Genomic DNA, 25,543 nt, shown 5'->3' with positions numbered 1-25,543 from the left:
TTAGAACTATATGGAAGTAATCGCCATGGCCTTCATGGGTTCACGTGCGTGTTATCTCCAGGCATATCTAACCGTAAAGACTGCCAACTCGAATTTCTCAAAAATGCTAAATACGGGTGACGTATCAATCTCATCAAAGGTTAAATGCGCTGACTGTTATAATGCGTAATTTTCTTTTGTACAATATCAGCTATGCGCTTTCGCTTTTCCTTTCGTGGCGCATAACGCACAGCTGGTGCTTTGTCATGTGCGGCTGGCGTTCTTGCGGCCCACGAGCCTGAGCGAACCTTTGTAGATATATCTATAGTGTATACACACATGTGTGTATGTGCGTGTGTGTGTGACTGTATGTTTCATATTTAAAACACCTCCCAAAAACCCGGACAAGGGAGGACACAGGACGAGCGCTGACTGCCAACATCTTTATTGAAGCCTGCGCAAATATATACAATTCGTAACGGGCATAAAGACAGTAAAAGAAGAAAGGGAAGGCGAGTGATCGTCGGTCAACTCCTGCTGTGCATGCGTCAAAAACATTAAGCAATGCAAATGTAACCATACACATATTGTACACAGACCATACTGGCTATATGTACTGTTAAGTGTTTATCACTGCATATATCATAATCATCGCCCAGCCCCTGGAGTAGCATGTCAGGGAAACAGCCAGGCTAACACCTCAAGCATATCATTAAAGCTTGTTTTTCTCTGTCTGCCTTTTGACATATATATATATATATATATATATGTATATATATATATATATATATATATATATATATATATATATATATATATATATATATATATATATATCGCTAGTTATGCATTTACCTTAACTCATTTACGGCGTAGGCTTGTAGTCCAATAATATTGAAGCTCCCTTGATTAGCACAGACATAAGTTATCAGCGTTCCTTATATGGCGGTTTTGCAGCTTCAAGCAGCCTATGGACCTTTGCTGAACGCCACACGAATTCTTCAGTGTTCGTAAGAAAAACGTTTTCTTTCTTTTTTTTTTACAGAACCCGCATGCCGGATAGCGGAGTTATTTCCTTGTTTGTGTTCTTCTTTTGCGACAACTTGTGCACCGATATCGGCTGGATGTCAATCGGTTAAATATGTGTATTGTGTATGCTAACACAATTACACATACCACTCTCTTTTATACCCCTATGCCACAGCTATCTGTTAGGAAATTGCACGTTAATTAATTCGCTTCTCTGGATTAGAGATGCAGTCTCTACCACGCTCGCGCAGCAACACATAAGCAGTATCATTTTAAGTATATCAGATACGGGGGTACAATCGGCGTTATTGATGCGAAAGCATCAAATGGCCCATTGAGCATAAAGCCAGAGTTTCTAGCAGCGAAACGGCACCTAAATTCCCGCTGGCTGCGACGCCACGTCATGAGCTCGGCTCGACGGAACGGAGCGGGCGAATCGGAGCCCCTGCTGCCGCACTAGCGCGCTAGGTGTTGCGTGAGGGGAGAGGGTATCGCCGTGACACCTCATCAGCACGAGACGTCATGATCACACGTCATCATCGCGTGACTTCACGAGGTGACGGCGAACGCGCGCAGGAGGTTTCGCGCTATGCTGAAGGAACTACATACATTTACGCTTGCAGTAACTTTGTTTACGGAAGCATATTCACGCTGTTTGCGTTTCTTGATACGAACAAACTTTCGGTGAAAGCGTCGTCTTAAAAATAATGCAAAATACAATGAAAGGGTGTGGACAGCACTACCATTTTCGTTTTCAGCATGGTGACCTTTCGCGAGGGTAAATATTGTGCAGGAATATATACATGCGGCACAACATTGTTATTGCTAATGTTTTTCGGTATTAAGAGTGGTGCACATTTATTTCAACCTTTCTCTTTTCCGACTTAGTAGCAGCATCCCCACTTTTTGTCGTTCATTCTGGAAGTTTTTGGCAGTACCTTCGTACTGCACCATAGCACATGTTTGAGAACGACTTCACTTGTATGCCCGTCATCTCAGCCGTCAAAATTAGGTGAATCATCGCTGGTTAGCAGCTCTAAGCTGAGATTCTTCTCTACCCGACACTGATTGGGCAGATTTAGAAAGTGCTCTTTCTTTGACAGCTCTTCAACAACAGCGTAGTTATAGCTACAGCATTGACTGGAAACATCGTTCAATATATAAGCTCTGATGAGATCATAGCGCTTTTCAATGATGGATACGATTACTTCTTTGTTTATTGTCGGTGATTCCCTGAATTTCTCGCATTTGAGCTTCCTCAATGTAGCGTAGATGGCGTATCCTCCCACGTAGACCAACATTGGTATGATGTCTTAACTTCGAGAGCACCTCCTGAGTCACCACTACGTTGCAGCAAGTAGTTACCTTGCTTGTTAGATGCAAGACTCCTGCTTGCTTGTTTGATATTGTAGTGGCGTAAGACGCCTCCTCAATGATGTCCTCGGGCGCGAAGTGATCCTCGCAAACCTACAAGACCGTTACCTCCATATAAGTGACAGATTTCTGCTCGACGTTTGCTAGAGGTATCTTAAGTACCGATCGAATGCTCTGTGGACAACATAATATTAAATAGCGCGTGCGCTAACCCTGATTAAAAATGGTTTGGACATTACAAGCCCCGGAGTGATCAAAAGGAGCGAAATCTTATGCCGGTATACAAAGTGTATCCCCCCTTTTGCCCAGATGATTGTCCCAAGGAAAGCTCAACACGCGCATCTTGCATCCTGGGCCGCAGTTTCCCCGATAGTGGGAAACAAAACAATTCTGAGTCATGGCTATGTTAATGCAGCACCACTACTAAAATACGGGAAATTTTCAAATCACATTGGGAGACGGACAGTGACGCGATTTCGGAGAGCACGAGAAATCGCAGACAACTTTACGCCGTGGAGCGACTTCACTCAACTAATACAGGAAGCGACGGCAGGCGCTTTACAACGCGCACAGAATTCAACAAAAGCGCAGTGTTCGACTAGCCGCGACAACAGAGCCGCGATCACGATGTCAGGCAAACGCATTGCTCCCGTGCCGGCGCATATCCATGGACAACCGTGACGGCTAGGGATAGAAGAGTTCGTTCGATCGCCTCCAGTTGACGACTTATGGTCGCGGATTTCAGGCAGTGCTGCGGCCTTAACTTCTTCTAGGTCGTGTTGAGCAGATACGGCCGCGCGACGCCGCGGGGCGAGGCGGGTCGTCGTCGACGAGGCAGTCGCGTGACGCACGCATGCGGGTGCCACCGTCTCGCTCCCGGAAGCTGGCGCGCGGTCTGTATCTTTCTCTCTCACACCCCCACTGGGCTTAGCTGCTGCGCGCCGGCCGGCCCTGATGGCCGCTGTTGCTTCCTTGGTCGCGCAGAACACCGGTGGCTTGCGGGGTCCTTGATTTCTCAGCAATATCGTCCAAATGATCCCGGTCTGCTGCCAACATGCTAACGTAGACACTGTACAAAATAAAGTAACCCTCACCAATTTAATACCAAACTCGATAACATACCCAGCAAAAGTCGGAAACGTTACCCTCAGCGCAAAACTCGAAGGGCCGCTCAGTGGCTTTCAATGGCACATTAATGCTTTCGCATTCACGACTCATAAGAAGTGCTTAGGTGTCCTCGGATTTTTTTAGCTCTCTTTGAACGTAATTATAAATTGCGGGAACTTTACCGTAAATTTAGGGTGCTTCGATGTCCGCCTCGCCCAGCGCTCCAGGGAGCAGCGGGTGAGGAGGACATCGAGGCACACTAGGTAAGCGAGGTGCATCGCGCCACCTGGGCTCCACCATTGCGTTTCCGGTGAAGTTGTAAAGAGCATCATTAGAGCCGATCACGCACTGTAGCAAATAAGCTAAATACAGCTTACTAAAACATCGATCAGACACTTGAATCTATGTGTTGGAACGCTTTGGCAAATTATGTTCTGGCTTCGGTGATGATTTCGCACGCATGTAGCGACGAATACAAGGTGGAGCTCAACTTCGCAAGCAAACCACCCAGTGTGCTGCTTGACAAGATCCGCGTCTGTGAGCATCCCGAAGGAGACTATGGCTGTTTCTTCCCGCCAGCTTTGCACATCGTCAAGGATAGTGTCTCCGGTACGTGACCTACAAAGTAGTAAGCATTCTTATATTCCTGCACCTGACATCGACAAAAATATTACGCAAAGATGATTCATTGGACATAGCGTAGTCCTCTCAATGTTTATCGCAAATTGAAAAAAAAAGCAAACAACCCAGAACAATGTTACGTTGTGGGTTGTTGAAGCGCTCTTCCTGTCATGTCTTTCTGAGTCTTCATCAAGTAGTGCTGGATTACTATCCTAAGAAAGAAAACATTTATCACCAACTATAGCCCCGCAACGTGTTTTGTTAAGGTTTCGTAGGCCCGTTTCGTCACTACTGCTCCTACGATTTCCTATAGCAAATACAGATTAAAACCTGGCCCTAGTGCCTACGGGAAATGCATATATTGCTGTTCAGCCAGCATAACAACAATGGCTACTGCATGAATTCGTAATTACATAGTGACCATTTTAGACAAAATGTTGCCTTATAAATGCAACTGTCCGCATCTATTTGTGCATGTTCCCACACTCTTCATGTCGTAATGCATTTGAAAATGTAATTGCTTGGAAATTTAGATAATTGAAGGGAGGTTTCACCGTAATAAAGCCGCAGACGAAGACGTAAGCACGAATGTCAAACAAAGTCACGTAGTACCCATCATTCCTACAGATAGTAGCTAAAAGATCAATTTCATTCTAGAACTAAACCAGATCCCATTCTAGAATTTTTCGTCAGAGGCTCCATGCTACTACGCCAGCACACTACGCCCAATATCCACGCGTAATTATAACTGTCCTGCTAACTAGTTGCTGCTTGAGGTGCGCTGTTCTAATGGCCAAGTTCTGCCGAAACTACCGCTTATTGTATGCTATAATAAAAGGATAGTGTAAGCCAGACCACGTGGTCGTACTTGGAAGGACTCTGCTTGCCGGATATTACTCGGCAGTTTCCTCTTTATTGCACAGAAACAAACTTTGTTTCTCTCTGAATTCCCTCTTATCACTGATAGGCTTAAAAATTATCCAGAGGCTCCGTATATGTAGTAAATCGGCATATAATACGTACCACAGACTTCAGCGCAAAGAGCATGTAAATAAATTGGACACTTTCCTGTTAGCTTCTTCTTATGTTTGGGAGCTAGTAACGGTAACCTGGGTTCAATGTACAGGTTCTTTAAAAGTTAAAGAAAAACAGGTTTTATTTTAGTTATGTGAAGTTGACAGATTGTCATACGTATTCTGTGAGCTCGCTACGAAGCAAAGAAAAAATGGCTGAGCTGACACTGCGATCTCCTTACCTCGTGTCCCAATTCGTTTTTCATAGAGTGAAATTTCCGCATTCCGATCTCTCATGTTCTCGCCCCACTCACTAAAAGAAGACACGGAATGCAACATGTTGGAAGTGGACCTCCCAACATCCTGCATTCCTTTATTGTTTCCAAAACAGCGCCTTTCTAGGATAAAACCAGGTTGTTCTTCCGTATAGCCACACTACTATACGTAATACTTGTATTCCAGCTCGAAAGCACTAGTTCAATTTGTGAACTTCAAGCACCTTGTTATATAACAACACAGACAGCAGGTACTATTAAATGTATACTCAAGGGAACGTAACTTCCATAATTAAACTGTTGCCTAACGAACAGAAGCAGTAGAAGTGCAAAGAAATATCCATAAAAGGCTAATTGCCTTTGTGCACATTTTCGTTCCCTCCCTCCACCCTTTCTTTGTTGTTTTTCCCGCCTACGTGCAGAGGTTAAAGAGGAAGACCTTTGCCAAGCTTACTTCTCCGAGAACGTAAAGTCTCTAGGAGGACTCTACGTATGTGTGAAAGAGGACGATGGACGCTATGGCCTGCAATGCTCGGATAAATACAGAGCCGTGGCGTCTTTCACCAGGGGTATGTTGGATGTCGACGTATGCACAGGTGAGAAGACACAGTCAACGTCTCTACTTTGCTCCATTTCACCAAATACAACAGCAAGGGTGCCTCTGTACTACTAGGCAGCAAACGTTTTCGTCAGCTTCTGTCACACGAGACATCCTTGCAAACATGTTCTGAAGTTCCTAATGAGAATAAGCTGAGAGTAAGCAGAACAGTTTATTCGTGATCTGTATGTTGGGGAGAAGGAGGAGGTGAGAACAGACGCCATGACCGTCTTGATCATCTCTATTGCGGCAAAAACGCAGCCATCAAGGCGCGGCGTTCAGAAAAAGCTTCCTTACCAGCCGCTGGCTCAGCCGAGCGCTGCCTAGATAGGACGCGTACATACAGCACGACGTTGCTAAAGGTCAAGCAGCTTGCAGGGCCCAACCTTTTCGCAGATGCATTCCGCGTAAGTGATGTTTGATCAGGTCTCCTTTCATAAATTCGGTGTGTGCCTCTGAGTGTCCGTCCCTTCCTTTTATTCTTTCTGTTCCTTCATTCTCTTTTCCCGGCCTAGGCTAGAGACCGAGTGTGCGTATTTTCTGTACCTTTGGGTTCTTTAATGTATGTCTCATGCTATGCGAGAATACTAACATGCAACAGCAGTTACAGTTTTCTGGCTCCTCTATGATCGTTTATTGTTACGAGATGTGACAGCGCATAACTTGCGAGCGCTAAAGCTTGTGGCAACCTTCAGTATTATTTTCAACACAGTGATTTCTGAAACTACAATGCGGTGCAGTGAATTAGTTGGCGATGTTTGAGAGACTTAGTGTTTCAGGTGGAAGCTCAGGGTGTACCTAATCAGACTGTACCAATTTAAAGCGAAGCGTAAGTTCGTACTGGGACACAAAAGCATGTTGATGCCACCATAGCATCTTTACAGAGAATGGAAAGCTGACGTATCATTTTTCTCTTGTTTCTGTTGGACGCTCCAACAAAACACGCAGCTAGTAATTGCTATCCCTAACTGTGTTCATCTGGAATAAGCTTAATAAGCAAACAATTTATCGTTTCAGAGAAACAATGCGAGCTTTACTGCACGGGTTCAGAACGTCAGTGCGTGGAGGGGAAGTGCGTATGCCACGCGAACTATTTCGAGAACGCCGAGGGAATTTGTGTCCGTAAGTATATCCAGCACATGTCTTCGTTCTGATGAATTGCCGCCGCAAGCAAAGGTCCGGGCAATATTAGTTGTGCAAGATGCCAGAGTTGCGCTTGTTATTTTTTTCGCTAAGAGAGCAGTGGCATTAAATACAGAGCACGCAGCTGTGGATGACATCGGTGACAAATGAGGACATGAAAAATTCTGCAAGTGTGCTTTATTCTCACTTGCATAAGATGGCGGGCGTATTCCAGGAAGTGTATGAGCTGGTGACGCTATACTTGTGCATTCTGTTGCGCAGTACATCCTCGCTGTTCGCATGCCTACCTTCGTCTCAATGGCGTCGTGAGCGGGAGGTAGGCCATCTTGTGTTGGGCATCCTAACAGGGTGGAAAGGTCTAGTTTCATTATTTCACGTGTCCCTGTAAAAGGAAGAAGCGTAGTTGGGCAGACCATGTACAGAATAGACCACGTTAGATTAAAGAGGTCCTAACCACCCCTCGGGCATGGTGAAATAACATAGTCCGCAGGTAGCATACGCTGCCGGTAACATCTCAACCAAGTTTTGGTGTCGTACGCTGTGCGTGGAGCTCACAAGTGGAGCGCGAAGACACCTTACTCTCAAACGCTCTCTTTTCAACGGAAGCCTGCTCCTCATTCTCTTCCGGACACTTTATTTCGCAAACAAGCGGATTCCCATACGCGGATGCTATTGGTAGCTGCGGTCCGCTACGTAGCGTGGATGTCGCGGCCGCCGCGTTGTGCCGTCAGGAGTCGACTGGCTAAGCACACTGCGGCTCACTGAGGACAACCGGGTTTGGCTTACGTTTAGCGCGTCGTAGGCAATGAACACCGGAAGTCGCGACGTCTACGTCAACATCCAAAATGAAATTTGAACTGCGCGCCACGGTGACATTTAGGAGTCGGAGCGTTGCGAGCATGCCCCACTGCGCCATAGCCTTCGCAGTGCAAGGCATTGAGAAAGGAATGGGAGCGCAATGGAGGCCGTGTTTGATTGCCAATAACTCAGCTTCTGCTGAAGGCATTGAAGTACTCTCTGCCGCAAATTATATCTGAAATAAGCTACTTTCACTACAATTGCCTTTCTCTACTTCGATAAAAAGTGGTTAAGGGCCCATTTAAAGCATTTGCTGAGAACGAAAGAAAATGCGAGCGAGAACGTCAGAGTGTTACATGGCACCAGGCCTAGGCTTGAAATAATTGTCACAAGACAGGTTTTCATTTTTATACTTATTTACTGACATGATAGGAGGAGATGTTCGAGCTAAAGTAGGGCTTTGCGTACTTTTTCACATAGATCTTTTAGGACAAGATAACACAAGGATATTACTTTCGGTGGCTAACTAGCGATGACTAAACGCTGACACTAGAAATCTGCGCACGATGGCTGTCAGAGACGCCACAGAGGAGAACTCTGAATTTTTTTCAGCCACCTGTAGCTGCTCAACGTGGAATAAAACTCAGTCGGCAATCATTTTTTTGCAAACAGGCCACATCGGGGTGCGGCCACCGAGACCCGCAACTGAACCCACGAGTGAAAAGCAAAGGATCGCAGCTGAGGACTGAACCACCATGGCTGGCAGTCAAAGCTAGTTCTCACGCCTTTCCCATCGCGAACCAGTGGCCTCTGTAGTTGAGGCAGTCTAGGTAGTTGCGTTTGTCGACGCCTGCAAGCTTTCAAATCGAAAACTCTTCCAACATCACCTCAGCTTTTAGTTTAGTCAAATAAATAGATTAAATTTCGGAGTTGTGCACGCAAGAACCACGATATGATTATGAAGCACACCGATGTGTCAAATACCCGATTAATTTTGATCACCTGGGATTTTTAGTGTGCGCTATAACTAATAATTTCAGCGTAAATATTTTGAGTCCGCTTTGTGTAAGGTCGGAATGTAATAACGAGCTCCCTGGGAAAGTACGGCGCACTAATTGCGGTGTGTTGTGTATTCTGCTTGCAGCACAATGCTCTCGGAAGCCGTGCAAGAATGGCGGCACTTGCGAAACCGGGGTGAAAACATCTTTCTACTGCAGGTAAATTGCTGTTTCCTTTTCCGAAGATAAACGTGCAAACAGTTCACTTACACTTATGTCTGAGTGAGAGGTAAAATAAGGCGCAATTTTGTCAATCAACATAGGCTTCAGATAAATCATGTTCGTATATCTGCCCGGATATATACGTAATATTGCTTACCTTCTGAAATACACACACACACACACACACACACACACACACACACACACACACACACACACAAACACACACACACACACACATATATATATATTTTTTTTTTCTTTTCCACCTTTGCATACAAATTGAAATTGAAGACTGCAATCCAAACTTCCTATTTCGAATAACTAGGTTCAATTGCAGTCGTCAATTTCAATTTACGCGTATTAGCTACCAATAAATTGAATTTTCCTTCGGCGAGCCTGTGGTTTGTATACTTTCGATCACGGGATAACATTAAGTTTTTACCTGAAACTGAGATTAACTTAACCTTGTAGCATTAACTCAACCTTCTCTTTTCAATGCAACCTCAATAGGGGTATAAAGCAATAATCACACTGTACATTTCACGTTTTTCTTGGCATGGCCTAGCGGTCGCGCATATATACCACTAAATACGCAAGTATACATCATAAAACAAATGATTTTTATCTCGAGTGCATTGCCGCATCTGTACTGTCACTGTACCACTCCGAACAATGCACCACAATGTCCAAGATTTAAAGTTAGGAAATGAAAACACTGGCATCGTGTAGTAAATTTGGTGAAGCATTCTGTGTGGCTGATTCATCGCGCGTGTTGTACAGCCTGGGCTGAGCAGGGGGATAAAACTTACAGAATTTATATATTTCATAAACAAAACATGCCTAAGTGATATATACTAGATGCATGTCAGTGCATTTCAATGTTAATTTAGTGTCCAGACAGTTGCTAACACACACACACACAGACACACACACACACACATATATATAAATATATATATATACATATATGTGTGTGTGTGTGTGTGTGTGTGTGTGTGTGTGTGTGTGTGTGTGTGTGTGTGTGTGTGTGTGTGTGTGTGTGTGTGTGTGTGTGTGTGTGTGTGTGTGTGTGTGTGTGTGTGTGTGTGTGTGTTAGCAACTGTCTGGACGCTAAATTAACATTGAAATGCACTGACATGCATCTAGCATATAACTTGAACGTAGTTATTCGAAATAGCAAGTTTGGATTGCAGTCTTCAATTTCAATTTGTATGCAAAGGTGGAAAAGAAAATCCGTTTCCTCGTGGAAATGCTAGTTCGTACTCTTTTTCTCAAGTGTATGCATATATTACGTCGTGACACACACACACACACAAATACATGCACGCGAGCGCGCGCGCGTGCGCGTTTGTGCTTTTTTTTTTCTCTTTTTCCTGAGGAACACGGCGCCGGCCTTCCACACTTCACTCCCATACACATACAGACGCACACAGCGCATGCAAAAGCGAAATGAGGTAACAAAATTTAAACTCTGGAATTTACGTGCCATAACCACAATTTCATTATGAGGCACGCCGTAGTGAAGGATTCCTAATTAACTTAACTTTGACCACCTGGTGTTTTACCATGCACGCAATGCACGGTGAACGGGAGTTTTCGGCATTTCAACGCCTTCGAAAGGCGACCGCGGCGGCCGGGATTCGATCTCGCGCCCCCGGCCTTAGTATAGCAACGCAAATAAAGTGAAGTAAAGAAGTGCATGTATGGCCAGCAGTATCTCCGGCAGTCAAAGAATATATAATTAGGTGATCTACTGAGTTCGAGATGTAATGAACTGTGCTCTTTACAGCTGCCCGCCTTACTTCACTGGACCTACCTGTGAAATTCCATTCCAAGCCTACGCCAGTAAGTACGCGAAGTGGGTTCCGAAAAGAACTCGCCCATGCAATCGCTTTTCGGGTTGGCTCTAACGAACATGTCCTCCTAATTGAGATACATGAGTGGCCTGTTTAAAACAGTATGTTCGAGGTGAAACTTCTTCACCTGTACATTTGGCGTTCAGTAAGAATTTTACACCCTATGAGTACCCAGTGAACATCATTTCTTGCTTTGTTTAAATATCACACGTTTTTCCGAAAAGAACTATTCCCATCAGCATGCGCAGCTTTGGCAAAGCCAGCGCGTATCCTAAACTTCAACGGGGCATTTAAACTTTGTTACCCGGTCACACGCCAGCCTTTTTTACGAAGCTGCATCCTGTAGAAAACATATGCGTGGTTCAACGTTCTAAAGCTACTCACTGGTTATGATGACGCCGCAGCGGGGGCCTACAGATTAAAGGGACTGACAACTGGCCAGAATGTGTGGTCAGATGTTGATGGAAATGAAATGACCATAATTTATAGCGATAGAATCCAGCACGCTGTTTGGGATTTGAGTAGGAAATATAATTGTAAATTGGCAAAGAAAGTCAGAAAAACCAGTAATAGGTGAGGCCTTGCGGTGAAATCTTGATACTTCGAAATGTAGTAAAGAGATTGCTGTACGTAAGTCGACTGTCATTATGTACAGTATAATTGTTGCTTAAAATTGCCGTTAGTATATTATTAGACACTTGCGCTTTATTGTATGCGCATTACGAAGTAAGGAAAGCCCACGCTAACGAGCGGCGCTCGCGTCGTCACACGTGCCTGGAGGCGCACATGCTTTTGTACGCGCGCGAGTATAGCACTAGTTTGCAAGTACCCAGAGTTTTACGATCTCCCTGTGATACAAGATGGCATCGAAGAGTTGCGCCATAAATGGGTGCGTTTTTATCTTCGTGTCGGCGCCTCTACCACACTGTATCGACGCCGAGCTCTCCGTTGGCCGTCGGCAGATTGTCGGCGTCGGTACAGTGTGACACAGGCGCCGGCACGAAGGAAAAAACGCTGTCGCCTACAGTCGGCAGACCGAAATCGGTGTCGGGTCGGCCTAGTGCGAGTGAGTATTCACCGTTCGGCATTCTCCAGGCGCGCTGCTTCTGGCGAGGACGGTGGTCTGTCGTGCAAGTCGGATTCGTCGCTTCCGCTGCCGCTTTCGTCCATCGAAGCATGGCGTTCGCGTGCTACTTCGTAAGGATCTAAATTCCGACAACGCATGCGAGCTAAATTCCTTTGTTCCGGCTCGCTCAGGTCTTCGAGAGAGGACATCGGAAATCAGAAGCGCACGCTTGGCTACAGCGACACAAACCGCGTATCACGTGTAAAAGCGTCATTTCGTCTTCGATGCGCTTGGTTTCGTTTCGACTAGTCAAATACCGAAGTAGTTGGACAGGAAACCGCAAAAACACATCGCTGTTTTCGCAGAGATACTTTAACACTTTGGAAAACATGAATCGCAGGAACATCGACTTGATAAACAAAACAATACTTTCTCACACCTACGGCAGCACTTGTCGTCTGCCTCTCGTTAGTGCCGGCCTGTAATCGCTATCGCGCTCACCTATCACAGTTTTCAGCATGCTTCCCGTTAACCACTTCATCCTCACCGCAGATCAAAAAATTCTGGTAAAAAACGTTCCACGGCGTTTTCCGCATTACTACTTCACGATCAGGCGCTCTGGCCGGTAAGCTTTCTATTGCACTAAAAGAAGTGGGTACCGTGAAAATTGGTTGTCAGTCCCATTAAGCTATACCAACTGGGGTTCTTTTACATGCAGCTAAAGGAAGGTACACATGCGTTCTTTCGCATGCGTTCTTTCGCATGTGTTCTTTCGCCAGAAAGCTCGAAACCTCGTGATTATTTGCACGAACACTAATTGGAAGATGACAAATCTACACACACAACGTTACAAAGATATTAATCATTAATATTCATTATTCATTAATAGATTGCAGAAGACATCAGAAAATAGAAATCAGATAAATAAATAAGATATCCAGTGCACTAGTGCAAAAGGGCACACAGATGGTGACAGAGAGGACGGAACCGCTGTCGCCGCCTGTGTTCCTTTTTACGCTAGTGTACATGACGTCATACGAACTAGCCCGTCAGTTCGTCCTTTTGAAATAAGATAAATACATAATAAAAAGTAAATAAATGATTAACTAGATTTAGCTTTTGCAAGGTGTACAAGAAACTGTTCCTCTTTGGCGAATTAGCGACCGAAAACTCACCGCCAGGTTAAAATTAAGTTATCATATCGGAAAGGGAACTCGCTCAATATCAAGCTGTGTTAGAAAACGGGTTATTGAACCCAGAGATTATCCTCGGAGAAGTGCACACTAAATACTAGTAGAGCACAGTTTCCCGATTCAGATTCGGCTGATTTATAAACTGATGCATAAATAGTATCGTCAACCCGTCAGTCACCCATGGTCTACACCCAACTACTGGCTTTGAGTGCTTGATACAGCGAATACTGACACTACAATTCTAGGATGGAACGAAGTGAATATGAACTTTGCTTAGCGAAGCCTTGCTTTAGTAAAATTTCTGCAACTGTACTTAAACCAAAAATGTGGTACTTGATGTATTATTGTCTAAAGCTCCAAAATTTTTTGCACGTATGCAGATTAACATGTGTAATGAGACAAAAATCTCGAAGCCTTCGAAAAGTAATGCACATACGCACCCTTCGCAAATGTACATCATTCATTGCATAAAACATGTTTCTGATTCGTGCACTACTTGTAAACAGAGATAACCTTGGCATATGACTTACAGCTTTGTAGTACGAAGCAGAGTTCCGAGAAGGCTGATGTTTCACTTGGTAACAGGGCGAAAGTGGTTGTCAACGTCGCTTTGAGTGTGTGTTTTCGTGCAGATATCGAAAACATCTTAACCAAATTTAAGTTCTTTACATCTAGGCTGTACTGTAGTACCTAAATTTGCGTTTTATGAATGCATGTGACAGCACTTTCGCCTTGTGTGTGCAAGGAAATGCTCTCCACTCAGCCTTGCCCAAGAGATGACGGCTTCTAGTCGAGCTTGCCTTACTTTTGAAGCTCATATCCTAGAATCGGTGTTGAATGCGGCCGATCGTTGAGGAAGAGTAATCGACATCGCGAATCAGCCGATCAAATTCTTCTTCATTAGCGTCAACACCGATCGCAACTAATTCTCCTATCGGTACCTTTGCAGACACACAGAAAAAGCTGACCGCAGTGGGAGTTGTTCTGGGCGTGCTCATCATGATTTGCGTTGGCGCAGCAGCCGTTGTTATACGGAGGTAAGCGTTTCATTTCGTAAAATACGTGCACGTCACGACTCCTGGTGCCTTGTTTTCATGAATGTGGAAGACAAGAGAAACCGTAGAAATTGCATCGTGCAATGCGGCAATTCACGCCTTCTGGAAATAACCGCGCAGCTTCAATTAAGCTTGGGTACGCATTCACAAATGAGCAGTAAACCTGCACGCTGCTTGCCATATCGCCTACAGAGCCACATCATTGTTGTGTAACATCCTTTTATGTTATTTCACGTTGGGGACAATGCCATTAAACGTTACAAGAAAACAGAAACAGTGCTATTCTTGATGCCTTCCTTTTGTACTGTACCCTTTAGCCCATCGTACGATGCAGTCGAATGAGGAGAATATTTTGCTTTTTCCTGAAATCGAAATAAATTTTGACGTCCTGGGAGTTTACGTGCCGAAACAACAATCTGATTGCGAGACACGCCGTATGTGGGGGACTCCGAATTAATTTGGCCATCTGGGTTATTTAACGGGCACCCAAAGCCCTGTAGACGGGCGTTTCTGAATTTAGCTCCCATCGAAATGCAGCCGCTGTGGCCGGCATTCGATCCTGCTACCTCGCCCTTAGCATAATAGCACCATCGCCACTAGCAACCGCAGTGGGTGTGACGTTGAATGAAGCCGTTGAACGCTTTACCCTGGAGGGGTATTCTGTAGAAGTCCACCTAGTGGGCTGTCTATTTCGGTGGCTGCTGATGTGCTGATTGGATGGAGCTGTGCGAGCGAGGAGGATACCAGTCGCCCCATCCAATCAGCGGTGGTTGAATGGGACTGTCCGCTAGGTGGACTCTTACGGAATACCCCCTCCCCCTCCTGCTGTACAAACGGCGGGCACACGTCGTGGTGGCGTAGTTCTTTTGTCGTTGCACTGCTAAGCGTAACCTATTTATTTATTTATATATTTATTTATTTATTTATTTAGGATACCCTAAGGGCCATATGGCATTAAAGAGGGGAGTGGTTACGGAGTAACAGTGTAAAGCAAACAAACAAGTGCAGTCCCTTCTGTTAATACAGTGATTTTCCTGATTATACAATGTTAGCTATTTTTTGAGGAAAAGTTTGTTATTGGTGATGGCTACGATACTTGAGGGAAGCTGGTTCCATTCCTGAGATGTACGGGGGATGAAAGACTGAAAAAGAGTTTGTGTTACATGAATCAATTCGCACCTTACTGCGATGATCGACGCAGTTTGAAACGTACTGAGGTCGCAGGATGAAATCGTCGTGAAGCGTGGTGTGATCAAAAATTTTACAAAATAGTGAAAGACGGGCAATTTTGCGGCGGTTAGCGATTGGTATAAGTGCTAGGTTAGTTTTCCTTAAGGTTATACCTGCAGCATGGTTATAACTAGAAAGAATGACATGGGTAGAGTTATTTTGTACTAGTTCAAGTGACCTAATGAAATTAGCGTGACTGGGATCCCAAATCGCAGATGAATATTCAAGTTTCGAGCGTATTAGAGTCATGTAGGGCTGCAACTTTAAAGTAATCGGTGCTTTGAAAAATTTGCGCCGTAAGCACTCGAGCGTGCGATTAGCATTGTTAATGACGTACTGTATATGAAAGGTCCAAATTAAGTTACTTGTAATGTGTATACCAAGATATTTATATGGCACGACGAAATCTAAAGGAACGTTGCTCAGATGGCAGGTACTAGGAGTACAATTAGATCTGGATACGCGTATTATTTTGCATTCGCTAACATTTAATTCCATTAGCCACTTCCCGCACCAGTCATCTATATTATCCAGATCAGGTTGGGGTGTTTCAGTATCATCAGTGATCTTAATTTCCCTGAAGATAACACAATCATCTGCGAACAGATGTATGTTACAAGATATTTTAGCGGTCGGATCATTAATGCAGATAAGAAATAATAGTGGTTCCAGCACAGACTCCTGTGACACAGCCGATTAAACTTCGTTGAGGGCGCGGAATCAAATTACTGCCTTGGCGGCCGTATTTTGAAGGGGGATAAATACAAAGAAGCCGTGTACCAGTGCATCGGGTGCCCGTTAAAGAGCCCAAGGTGGTCAGAATTAATCGGTAATCCCTCACTACAGCGTGTCTCATAATCATATCGTGGTTTTTGGCATGTAATGCCACAGAATTCCTTTTTAGCAGATAGCGGGTGGGTGCTGGTCACAACCGTAGTGTTACACATACCACAGAACGCTAAGTGGATGCTAAATGGGACTTGGAACAAGATAGGCATTAGCCATGGGTTCCCGTTACAGAGGACTCGTTGTGTGACGCAAAATTCAGTGCTAGCCTTTGTATAACTCACAGGAGCACTTTGCATCCAGCATAATATGTTGCACCATTATCTCTTTATGAAGAATGTCCTTAGTGATGTCCTATGAAAAGGACACAGGCGATTATATTACAAACAGACTAGCTTATAGTGGATATTTTACAATAAAACGACAAGTCCAGTAACGGTATCATTCAGATTTAGATATTTTAGTTGACGTTTAATGAATACGCGTGCACATTTGCTTTACTTTTGTGCATTTTCTTTTTTCTTTTCAGAATAAAAAACAGGAACTCACCGAACGAAGACATGTAGGTGTATATACTTCATAAAAGCTCTCTTTCGGGGAAACAAGGCATGAAAGTGAAGCATCAATGCGTTTGTTGTTTTGGCTCGCTCCCAACCACAGTATTATGAGTACAAAAATAAAAGCTCTTTTGGGCCTCTAATACTGAACATGTCATTCTTATAAATGCGCACTCAACCTCAAAGGTTTCCTTCAATTTTTATTGAGCGCAAGAGCCGAGCATTGTGACGTACCAGCATTGCAGACGTCATAACGAGATGGAGCGAGTTCCAAGACGTCACGAGGTTCTGCTCCCACGTGACCTGGACCGGGTGTTTGAGCAAACATCTTCAATTTTTTTTTAATGGCCTTAGCAGATAGCACAGCTCTGCTCCATGAGCTAATATACCCGAAGGGGCGGACATTACTTGCAAAAAAAAACTGAAATGCATGATTGACTAATTAACACAAATTCACTAATTAAGTTTTAACTAATTACTTTGCACTACGTATTGCAATTTACCAACTCCAGCCCGGGAGTTCGGACGGCGGATCCACTTGGAACGAATTCTCAGAATGAAACCATTTTCGAGATATCAATTGCCCAACTTTGCACAAAGAGGCATTAGCGTTCTAGCTACTTTTGTACTTGAATACATAAAACGATGTTTTGTTCAGAACGTAAGTGGAACGGCAAGGCATATTTACCGCAAATTTGACAGGGCATATGTCGTAAATGGCTTTATCTACACAGTTATCTTCAAGTGGATATGCTTTGCACTCTCACTCGCTAGAACTTGTAAATTGCAATATGCGCCATAAGATAATTAGTTGAAACCTAATTAGTAAATTTCTGTTAATTATTCGATTATGCGCTCCAATTTTTGTGCAAGTAATGCCTGCTTCTTCGAGCTCATGGACTAGAATTGCGCTATCTGCCACAAGCAATTTTTTTACAATTTTGAAAGTGTTCGCTGAAACACCCTGTATATTCTGCGTCATGACGACTTGGTACGTGAATCTGCCGGGAAACGAAACAGAAAATAGTTCGTAGACAAACTATTTTAGTAAATATCTTGTATGCTGCAATGCTCGCCGGTATTTTGTGTACGGTTTTGAGGTCGAGTACCATAATTTAAAGCTAAAGAAAATTGAAACCTCGAAAATATGCCATATAATTTGAAAGGTGCCTTAACAGTATTGCGAGCCTTTCAGTTGCCAAAGCCACCCTGTGTACAGGCGACGACAACTGCACTCAGGCAGAGAGGGATGTATTTAGCGTAGCGAGTGCGCACGAAGTCACCGAAGAAGAAAAAAATTGATGCAGAAACTCCTTTGTGCGTTGTCTATGAGTATTCGTAAGCATTGTGCCGCTTGCTCATCTCACGCAGCCCGGCTTCATTATCAATGTTACGAAACTTGATCCGACGGGTATAAACTCTTATGATTTGACATGTTTTAGCCAAGTTTAGTGGCTACCCGCGACAGTGAAGAACTATGTTCTTGTTTAGTTCTGTGTTAGGGATTGCTTATAAGAGTACTAAAGCTGCAAGAGTGCACGAACAGGGCTTTTTTTCTGGAGGTGGGCGAATAGGGGTTTTCGAGGTCGAATCGGATAAGAATTGAATAGTGCCACAAACAAATTGAATCGAATATTGAATAGCTTGCCCATATTTTTCGAGTAATGAACAGCCGGTATCACAATTTATATAGAACAATGTTCCCATCCAAGTATTCTTAAAGACTTGGGAGAAGAAGAAGAAGTCGCCAGTGGGAGCGGAAGCTTCTCGGCTCCCTCGATTTATGAGTGTTTCCGCAGTTTTTGTGCGTCCTACACCCGAAAGCGGCATATCATCTGAAAGATCAAGTCATCGCGAACCCAGGGATACCAACTTTTTGGGTGAGCGTGAACTTTGCGAGTTTTTACGGCACGAAAATCACACGAGTCCCGTGTGAGCGAGGCCAGGCCTAACGACAGTTGGGCCTGGCGCATCCTTCGTTGGACTCGGGGTTTGAACGAAATACCACCGAGATGGAGATAGACGAGGCAAGAACTGGGGAGACCCCGGATAACGGACCCAACGACGCAAAACGCGTTTCCGTGGCAGAAGACGCCGAAGGCGTTGCGGACGGTTGGATCGAAGTTACACACAGAAGAAGGCACCGCACGAACGCTACCCAGATGGCGGGAAAGGACGACACCCGCTCGCGAAGCCCGATGCCCCGAGGCGGCCGAAGCATAGTGAACAAAGTTCTACGAGCAAGTAGGATGCCCAGACTACCCAGGGATGATATCAAGATAATTGTTCGACCGAAAGACGGGCTGAATATAAGGAACACGTGCGGAACGAGTCTCGACGAGGCGATACGCAAAGAAGCGGTAGTGGGCGACGACGAGATGATCACGATCTGTCCCAATGCCATGCAAAACATCCTGGTGATAAGCACACCGGACGAGACAACTGCGACGAAAATCGCTAAGATCAAGTTTTTGACGATTAACGGGAAGAGGCACGAGACCAACGCGTACGTTTCGGCGCCCGAGCGAATGGCAAAAGGGATTATTCGCAACATTCCCCTGAAGTATACGCAAGACCAGCTCATGCATGCTCTGGTGAACTCGAGAAACCCCTCTTTAGCATACGCCAAGCGGCTTGGCAGTACGACCACCGTGATATTGCTGTATGAGGGAAACAGAGTCCCCACATGGGCTTACTTCAATAGCATCATGATAAGAGTATCATTGTATCGGAAACAGATTGACTTTTGCAAAGAGTGCGGCAGGCTCGGCCACCGACCCGACGTATGCCCTAGACCGGAGATCAAACTATGCCCGGCCTGCGGGTCGAAGAACCCGAGCATCGAACACGAGTGCACGCCCAAGTGCCGGATCTGCGGCGAGGCGCACCCAACGGCCGACCGAATGTGCAAGGCCAAATATAAGTTGCCACACATTGTGAAGGAGAGAAGGTGGCGGGCGAGAAGCAGAGAAGAAAAGGAACACACATTGGAAGAAGGAAAGACCCCTCAGCGGACCCTATCACCATCGGGGTACAGTATGGCGCAGGGAAAAGGCCAAAGTCGCTCGAGATCCGGATCCCTCTCGCCGATAAGAAGACGTAGCCGAAGTCGCAACAGACCTAAGAACAGAAGTCGAAGCCGGAGTCGGAGTGGAAGCCGCAACCGAAACCGAAACCGCCCCATGCCAGACGGCGTGCGAGCCACACATGGCGATATACAGACAGGGCCGCGCAAGGTCACCTGGTCCGACATAGTCGCGGAAAGAAATGGATCCTCTGTAGAGAGCACCCCACTTTCTGGCAGCACGAGGGAAGCCCCCGACTCCCTCCTGGCGGCGAGGATGGAGAAAATGGAGCGAGAGAATAAGGAACTTCGAGAAGAGCTGGGCAGGGCCAGAAAGCAGAACGAACAATCAGCGAGGAAAATCGACGAGCTACAACAGACGCTCAACGAAATCTTGAAGGGCATGAGAGAATCCCCTCATGAGAGGATCTCCTCCTTCACCTCCCGCGAGGCCGCCGAGCGAGGCGATGCGACCGCGACAGGAGGCGAAGTAGGCCAGATGGACATGTGTTGCGTCGAAGAAGAAGCGCCGGCAGCAGCGGGCTCCAAGCGCAAGGGCACAAGCGATACGCCACCTACGGAAGACACTTTGGACCACGCACAAGCACTGAAGAGACCCAGGTCAGGAGCCAGAAAGATAGACGCGATCGAAGAGATGGTGAACAAACTGACGGACAAGACGGAGCGAATGTTTGACATACTCCTGACAAGGCTGAACGAATCCGACGCGGGACGGAACGCGCAGTACGCAGCGGTTAACACCCAACTCGCGGCCATGAATAAGCGAATCGAAGATCTGGAACACGGGACGGTGCAGCTGAGGCAACAGCAACATCACCATCACCTGCCTGGAAGGGCCGGGGTACCATCGTCAAAAGCGGTAAACGCACCGACCATCCTCGCCTGCGACAACAACGCCAACGCCACCCGCACCGGGGCAGGAGGGACGCACGGACAGTTGTGTCCCCCCAACACCTCTGCATAACCATCATGGCTGTGTCCCGCAAGTCCGACAATAGCCGCATAGTCTGGCAGTGGAATTGCAGGGGCTTCAAAAACAAGAAAGCAACGATGGTGCAATACATGAAAACGCTTGCCAATAACAAACTTCCTGTCGTGATTGCCTTGCAAGAACCTTTCGATCGGGCCCAGCTCCCGGGTTATGTGACGTGCGGTCCCCCCTACGAATCCATGGGGAGGGACGTCAGGGTGTGCACCCTGGTTAAGCGCGGGACGGCCTTCATCGAACACGAACTCGTGCTCCACGAGGAGTCGGGCATAGACCATGTACTGATCGAAGTCGTGCCGAGTATTGGAAGCAGGAAAACCGGCCTTTTCGTGCTCAACGTATATAGCTCCCCCTCGCAAAGATACCGCACTCACACTTTCGACGCCCTCTTTCGCGAAGCGATGGCCAAGGCCGCCTCTAGTCCCTTGCTGATATGCGGAGACTTCAATGCGCCGCACACGCAATGGGGATACGGAGCCGACTCGCCGAAAGGGAAGAGGCTAGCCGGACTGATGGACGAGCTCGGCCTGACAGTACTCAATGAACCTGCTTCGCACACCAGGATCGGACAGGGAGTGTGCCGCGACACGTCCCCCGACCTCTCCGTCTGGTCAGGCGCGGGCGTGGTCACTTGGTCGAACTCCTTCGAGGACCTGGGGAGTGACCACAGGATCCTGTGCGTGACCGTGGGAGAGGATGAAAGCGAAGAGGGCGTCTGCCGAAAGGCGAGAATCGTAGACTGGGACAGATTCCGGAAACATAGAGAGCAAGACAAGAAGGAGGGCCCGATCGAAGACATCAGCGAATGGTGCCGAGTACTACTCGCAGACGTAGAGAAAGCAACCGATGAGGTCGAATGGACGGACTGGCGACAAGAACCACCCAAAGAAGAGGCAGACAGGTCCCGCGGAGCCGTGGGCGACGGCGCTCCCCAACCGTCCAGAGTGGACAGCCGGCTGGCACATCTTGTTGCGGCCAAGAAATCCATGCAACGGAGAGCGAGTAGGCAAAAACTCAACAGGAAGATACGCAAGAAGATCGCCGAAATCAACCGGGAGATTGAGATGCATTGCGCCCGCCTGTGCGAGCAAGAATGGCAGGAGCTGTGCGACACGATGAACGGGAACATGAGCGCTGGACGCACCTGGAAGATTCTCAGGCACCTGCTCGACCCGGGAAGCACCAGAACGGCGACCCGTACAGAGATGGCCAAGCTGCGACACAAGTACAAGGACGACCCAGAGGCCTTCGCGGAAGAGATCGTGCAGACGCACCTCGCACGCCCGGAAGGGCAGAGTCACCCAGAGTACTGCGGGGCTCCCAACGAGGAGCTGGACGCGGACTTTTCCGTGCAGGAAATTAGAACGGTCCTCCAGCTACTGAAGACCAACTCGGCGCCCGGTCCTGACAGGATCACCAACAAAATCTTGAGGAACCTGAACGACGACGCCATCGAGAAGCTCTGCGCGTACATCAACGCGTGCTGGAAGGAGGGCCAAATTCCGCAAGAGTGGAAGACCGCAGACGTTATACTGATACCAAAGGCGGGCAAACCGCTGGAGGTCCGAAACATGAGGCCGATCTCCCTCACGTCCTGCGTCGGGAAAGTGATGGAGCATGCCTGCCTTAACAGGGTGACGACGCTGCTCGAGAAGCAGGACGCCTTCGGCACCCACATCATCGGTTTCCGGAAGGGACTTTCAACGCAGGACGCCATGCTGCAGATCAAGGAACAGGTCGTGAACGCTCCGAGCACACACGTGCGCGCCCTCCTCGGGCTAGACCTCAAGAGCGCCTTCGACACTGTGAAGCACATGGCCATACTGGACAAGATCAGCCGCCTTGATCTCGGGGCGAGGTTCCACCGATATGTCAGCAGCTTCCTGAATGGGCGCGAGGCGACAGTCAAGATCGACGGGGCCCCACCACGAACGGTCCGCATGGGTGGTGCGGGAACGCCGCAGGGCTCCGTACTTTCCCCCATGCTTTTCAACCTCGTCATGATCGGCCTGCCGGAGCGTCTTGACGCGATAGAGGGCATCAATCATACGATATACGCAGATGACGTGACGGTGTGGACCACGGAGAACACGAGCGTCGGAGAAATGGAAGACCGACTGCAGCGGGCTGTACGGGAGGTGGAGCGGCACCTCGAAGACACGGGACTCGTCTGCTCACCCGACAAGTCGGAGATCCTGCTCCACAGGCCGCGCAAGAAAGGGCCCCTTCCGCAGGCCGTGCTGGACGCTCGTCGTTTGGGCGTCCGCGTCACGACGAGAGAGGGGACCCGAATACCGACGGTGTCCAAGTTGCGAGTGCTCGGCCTGTGGCTGGAAGAGAACGGTGCCAACCGCGAGCTGGTTGCCCGACTGCAGAAGAAAGTGGCCGCCGCCACACACCTCGTGCGGCGGGTCGCGAACAAGAGGAAGGGAATGAAGGAACACAACGTAACGAGGCTGATACAGGCATACGCGCTGAGCCACATAGCGTACGTCGCCGCATACGCCGACTGGAACAGGAGCGAAACCGACAAGCTGAACGTGGCGATCCGCAGGGCGTTCAAGACCGCCCTGGGAGTACCCCAGTACACGCCAACCCACAGGCTCCTCGAGTTGGGCGTACACAACACGCTCGAGGAGATCGCCGAGGCGCAGAGAATCGCGCAGCTGGAGAGGCTGTCGAGCACCGTAACGGGAAGACGAATACTAGACTTGCTCGGGATTCGATATCACGAGGCGCGTGGACTGAAAGAATCACTGCTACCGGAAGTTAGGGACGCCATACAGACGGAAAACATGCCGAAGAATATGCACCCGCTGCATGACGTGCAAAGACGTATACGCAGGGCGGTAGCAATTCTCGAGAAGCATGGAAGACAAGAAGGCGTTCTCTTCGTCGATGCAGCCAGGTACCCACGGCCAGTCGGTGACTCTGATGGCGACGAGGAACGTCGACCACCACCACCGCAACAAGGGAATGTGCGAGACGAACCGCAGTTACCAGCACCACCACCACTACTGCTACTACGACAAAAACGGCAGCAGCAACAACGGCAACATCGACACGGCCGGCCGACGGCGGCGGCGCCCGCCTTCTCCATGGCAGTCGTAGATACAAAGGGAACGATCCGAGTCACGGCATCAGCGAGGCTGCCGTCGGCCGAAGCAGCGGAAGAGATGGCCATAGCCCTCGCGGTACTCCACGGAGGTACGGAGGATAACCTGATCATCAGCGACTCCAAATCAGCGATTCGGAATTACACCAAAGGTTGGGTGTCCGCGGATGTGGCACGCATGCTCAACGCCCGGGCCGGGGACTTCGGATCCGGCACGATTACGAACAAGTCCCTCAAGTGGTTCCCCGCGCACGTCGGGGAGCTTGGCAGTACCAACAACAGCCACGACAATAATGACACCAACAATGCTAACGGCCGAAGACGCAACGACACTCCTCCCAACCACAACGAGCGCGCCCACCTCGTCGCGAGGCAGCTTACCCGCCGCGACGCGGTCACCCAGAGGGCAGCCGCTGCCGTTGTTGTGCGGGACCCCAGCGGAGGAGTGACGGCGACGGCGGCTGCCACCCCGTCTGGCGCGGCCGCTATTGTTACCAATACAACACAAATCGCGGCGGACGGAGCTGGGGATCACGAGGACGCCGACTGCGCTGTCAAGGAGTTTCCGGCAACGTACCGGGAGGTGCTTGGTCACTACAGGAAAGAACGTAGAAAATATCCACAACCCCACGGGCGCCTAGACAGGTCCCAGGCGGTCGACCTGAGACGGTTGCAGACGGGCACTTTCACCAACCCCTACCACCTGCACCGCCTGTGGCCCGCGCTGCACCCGTCGCCCGGCTGCCCGTGGTGCGAGCACGAACGGGCCGATATGGCCCATGTGCTTTGGGAATGCCGACGCCACGTGGAACAAGGACAAAGAGGAAGGGGGAATACAACAGCAGAACCCTCTGAAGCGGGGCGCCTCGCTGAGAGATGGCAAGCCGCCCTCCTCAGCGAGGCACCCGAAGACCAGGAGTGGGCCGTCCAGCGGGCCAGGGCCGTTGCCGAGGATCTCGAAAGATTTTCCTCGGGCGATGGAACTCTGGCAGCCTAGCCCCGGGCACCAACATCAACAACCGTTGGACAAATAAAGTTTATTCCTATCCTATCCTAAGTATTCTTAAAGGTAGCAAGTTTCTGTCATTATACATGGTACGTTATGAATCGTTGTTTATTAAAAGCACTCATGGAGGGTTATGAGCAAACAAGTAGTTTCTTCGCATGTGCAGGAATCTTCAGTTAGTGCGAATGATATCTGTAGTGTAGCCTATAAACTATGGCTACCTGAGCGACGGAGCCTGGGGAGAGGGGGTGGGGTGTATTCTGTAAGTCTCCACGTAGTAGACATAGCCATTTTGTCTGTTGTTGAAGTGTTGATTGGCAGAGCTGGATTACGTGTCAGGAGGAGACAGGCATCCCCAGTCAATTAGCAATTCAGCAGCAGACGAAACGGACATGTCCACTAGATGGACACTTGCGTAACATCTCCCCCACCCCCCGGCTCTACTA

General features: G+C 47.8%; 1 protein-coding gene across 1 annotated transcript in view; it reads left to right on the top strand.

Annotated features, from left to right (window-relative positions):
- LOC142583522 (glycoprotein antigen BM86-like) overlaps window positions 1-17,046 on the top strand; it is a 44,212-nt gene extending 27,166 nt beyond the window's left edge. Inside the window, exons 17-24 of the mRNA XM_075694011.1 lie at window positions 937-989; window positions 3,956-4,098; window positions 5,821-5,994; window positions 7,014-7,118; window positions 9,082-9,154; window positions 10,950-11,005; window positions 14,225-14,312; window positions 16,876-17,046. Of these exons, the coding sequence (XP_075550126.1) occupies window positions 937-989; window positions 3,956-4,098; window positions 5,821-5,994; window positions 7,014-7,118; window positions 9,082-9,154; window positions 10,950-11,005; window positions 14,225-14,312; window positions 16,876-16,912 (729 nt within the window). The 3' untranslated portion in view covers window positions 16,913-17,046. The remainder of the gene's footprint in view (window positions 1-936; window positions 990-3,955; window positions 4,099-5,820; window positions 5,995-7,013; window positions 7,119-9,081; window positions 9,155-10,949; window positions 11,006-14,224; window positions 14,313-16,875) is intronic.
- The last annotated feature ends 8,497 nt before the right edge of the window (window positions 17,047-25,543 follow it).

This window comes from Dermacentor variabilis, chromosome 5 (assembly GCF_050947875.1).
Source record: "Dermacentor variabilis isolate Ectoservices chromosome 5, ASM5094787v1, whole genome shotgun sequence".
Classification (NCBI taxonomy): Eukaryota; Metazoa; Arthropoda; class Arachnida; order Ixodida; family Ixodidae; genus Dermacentor; species Dermacentor variabilis.
The sequence above is the reverse complement of the archived record's forward strand: the minus strand, read 5'-3'. Positions and strand labels throughout refer to the sequence as shown.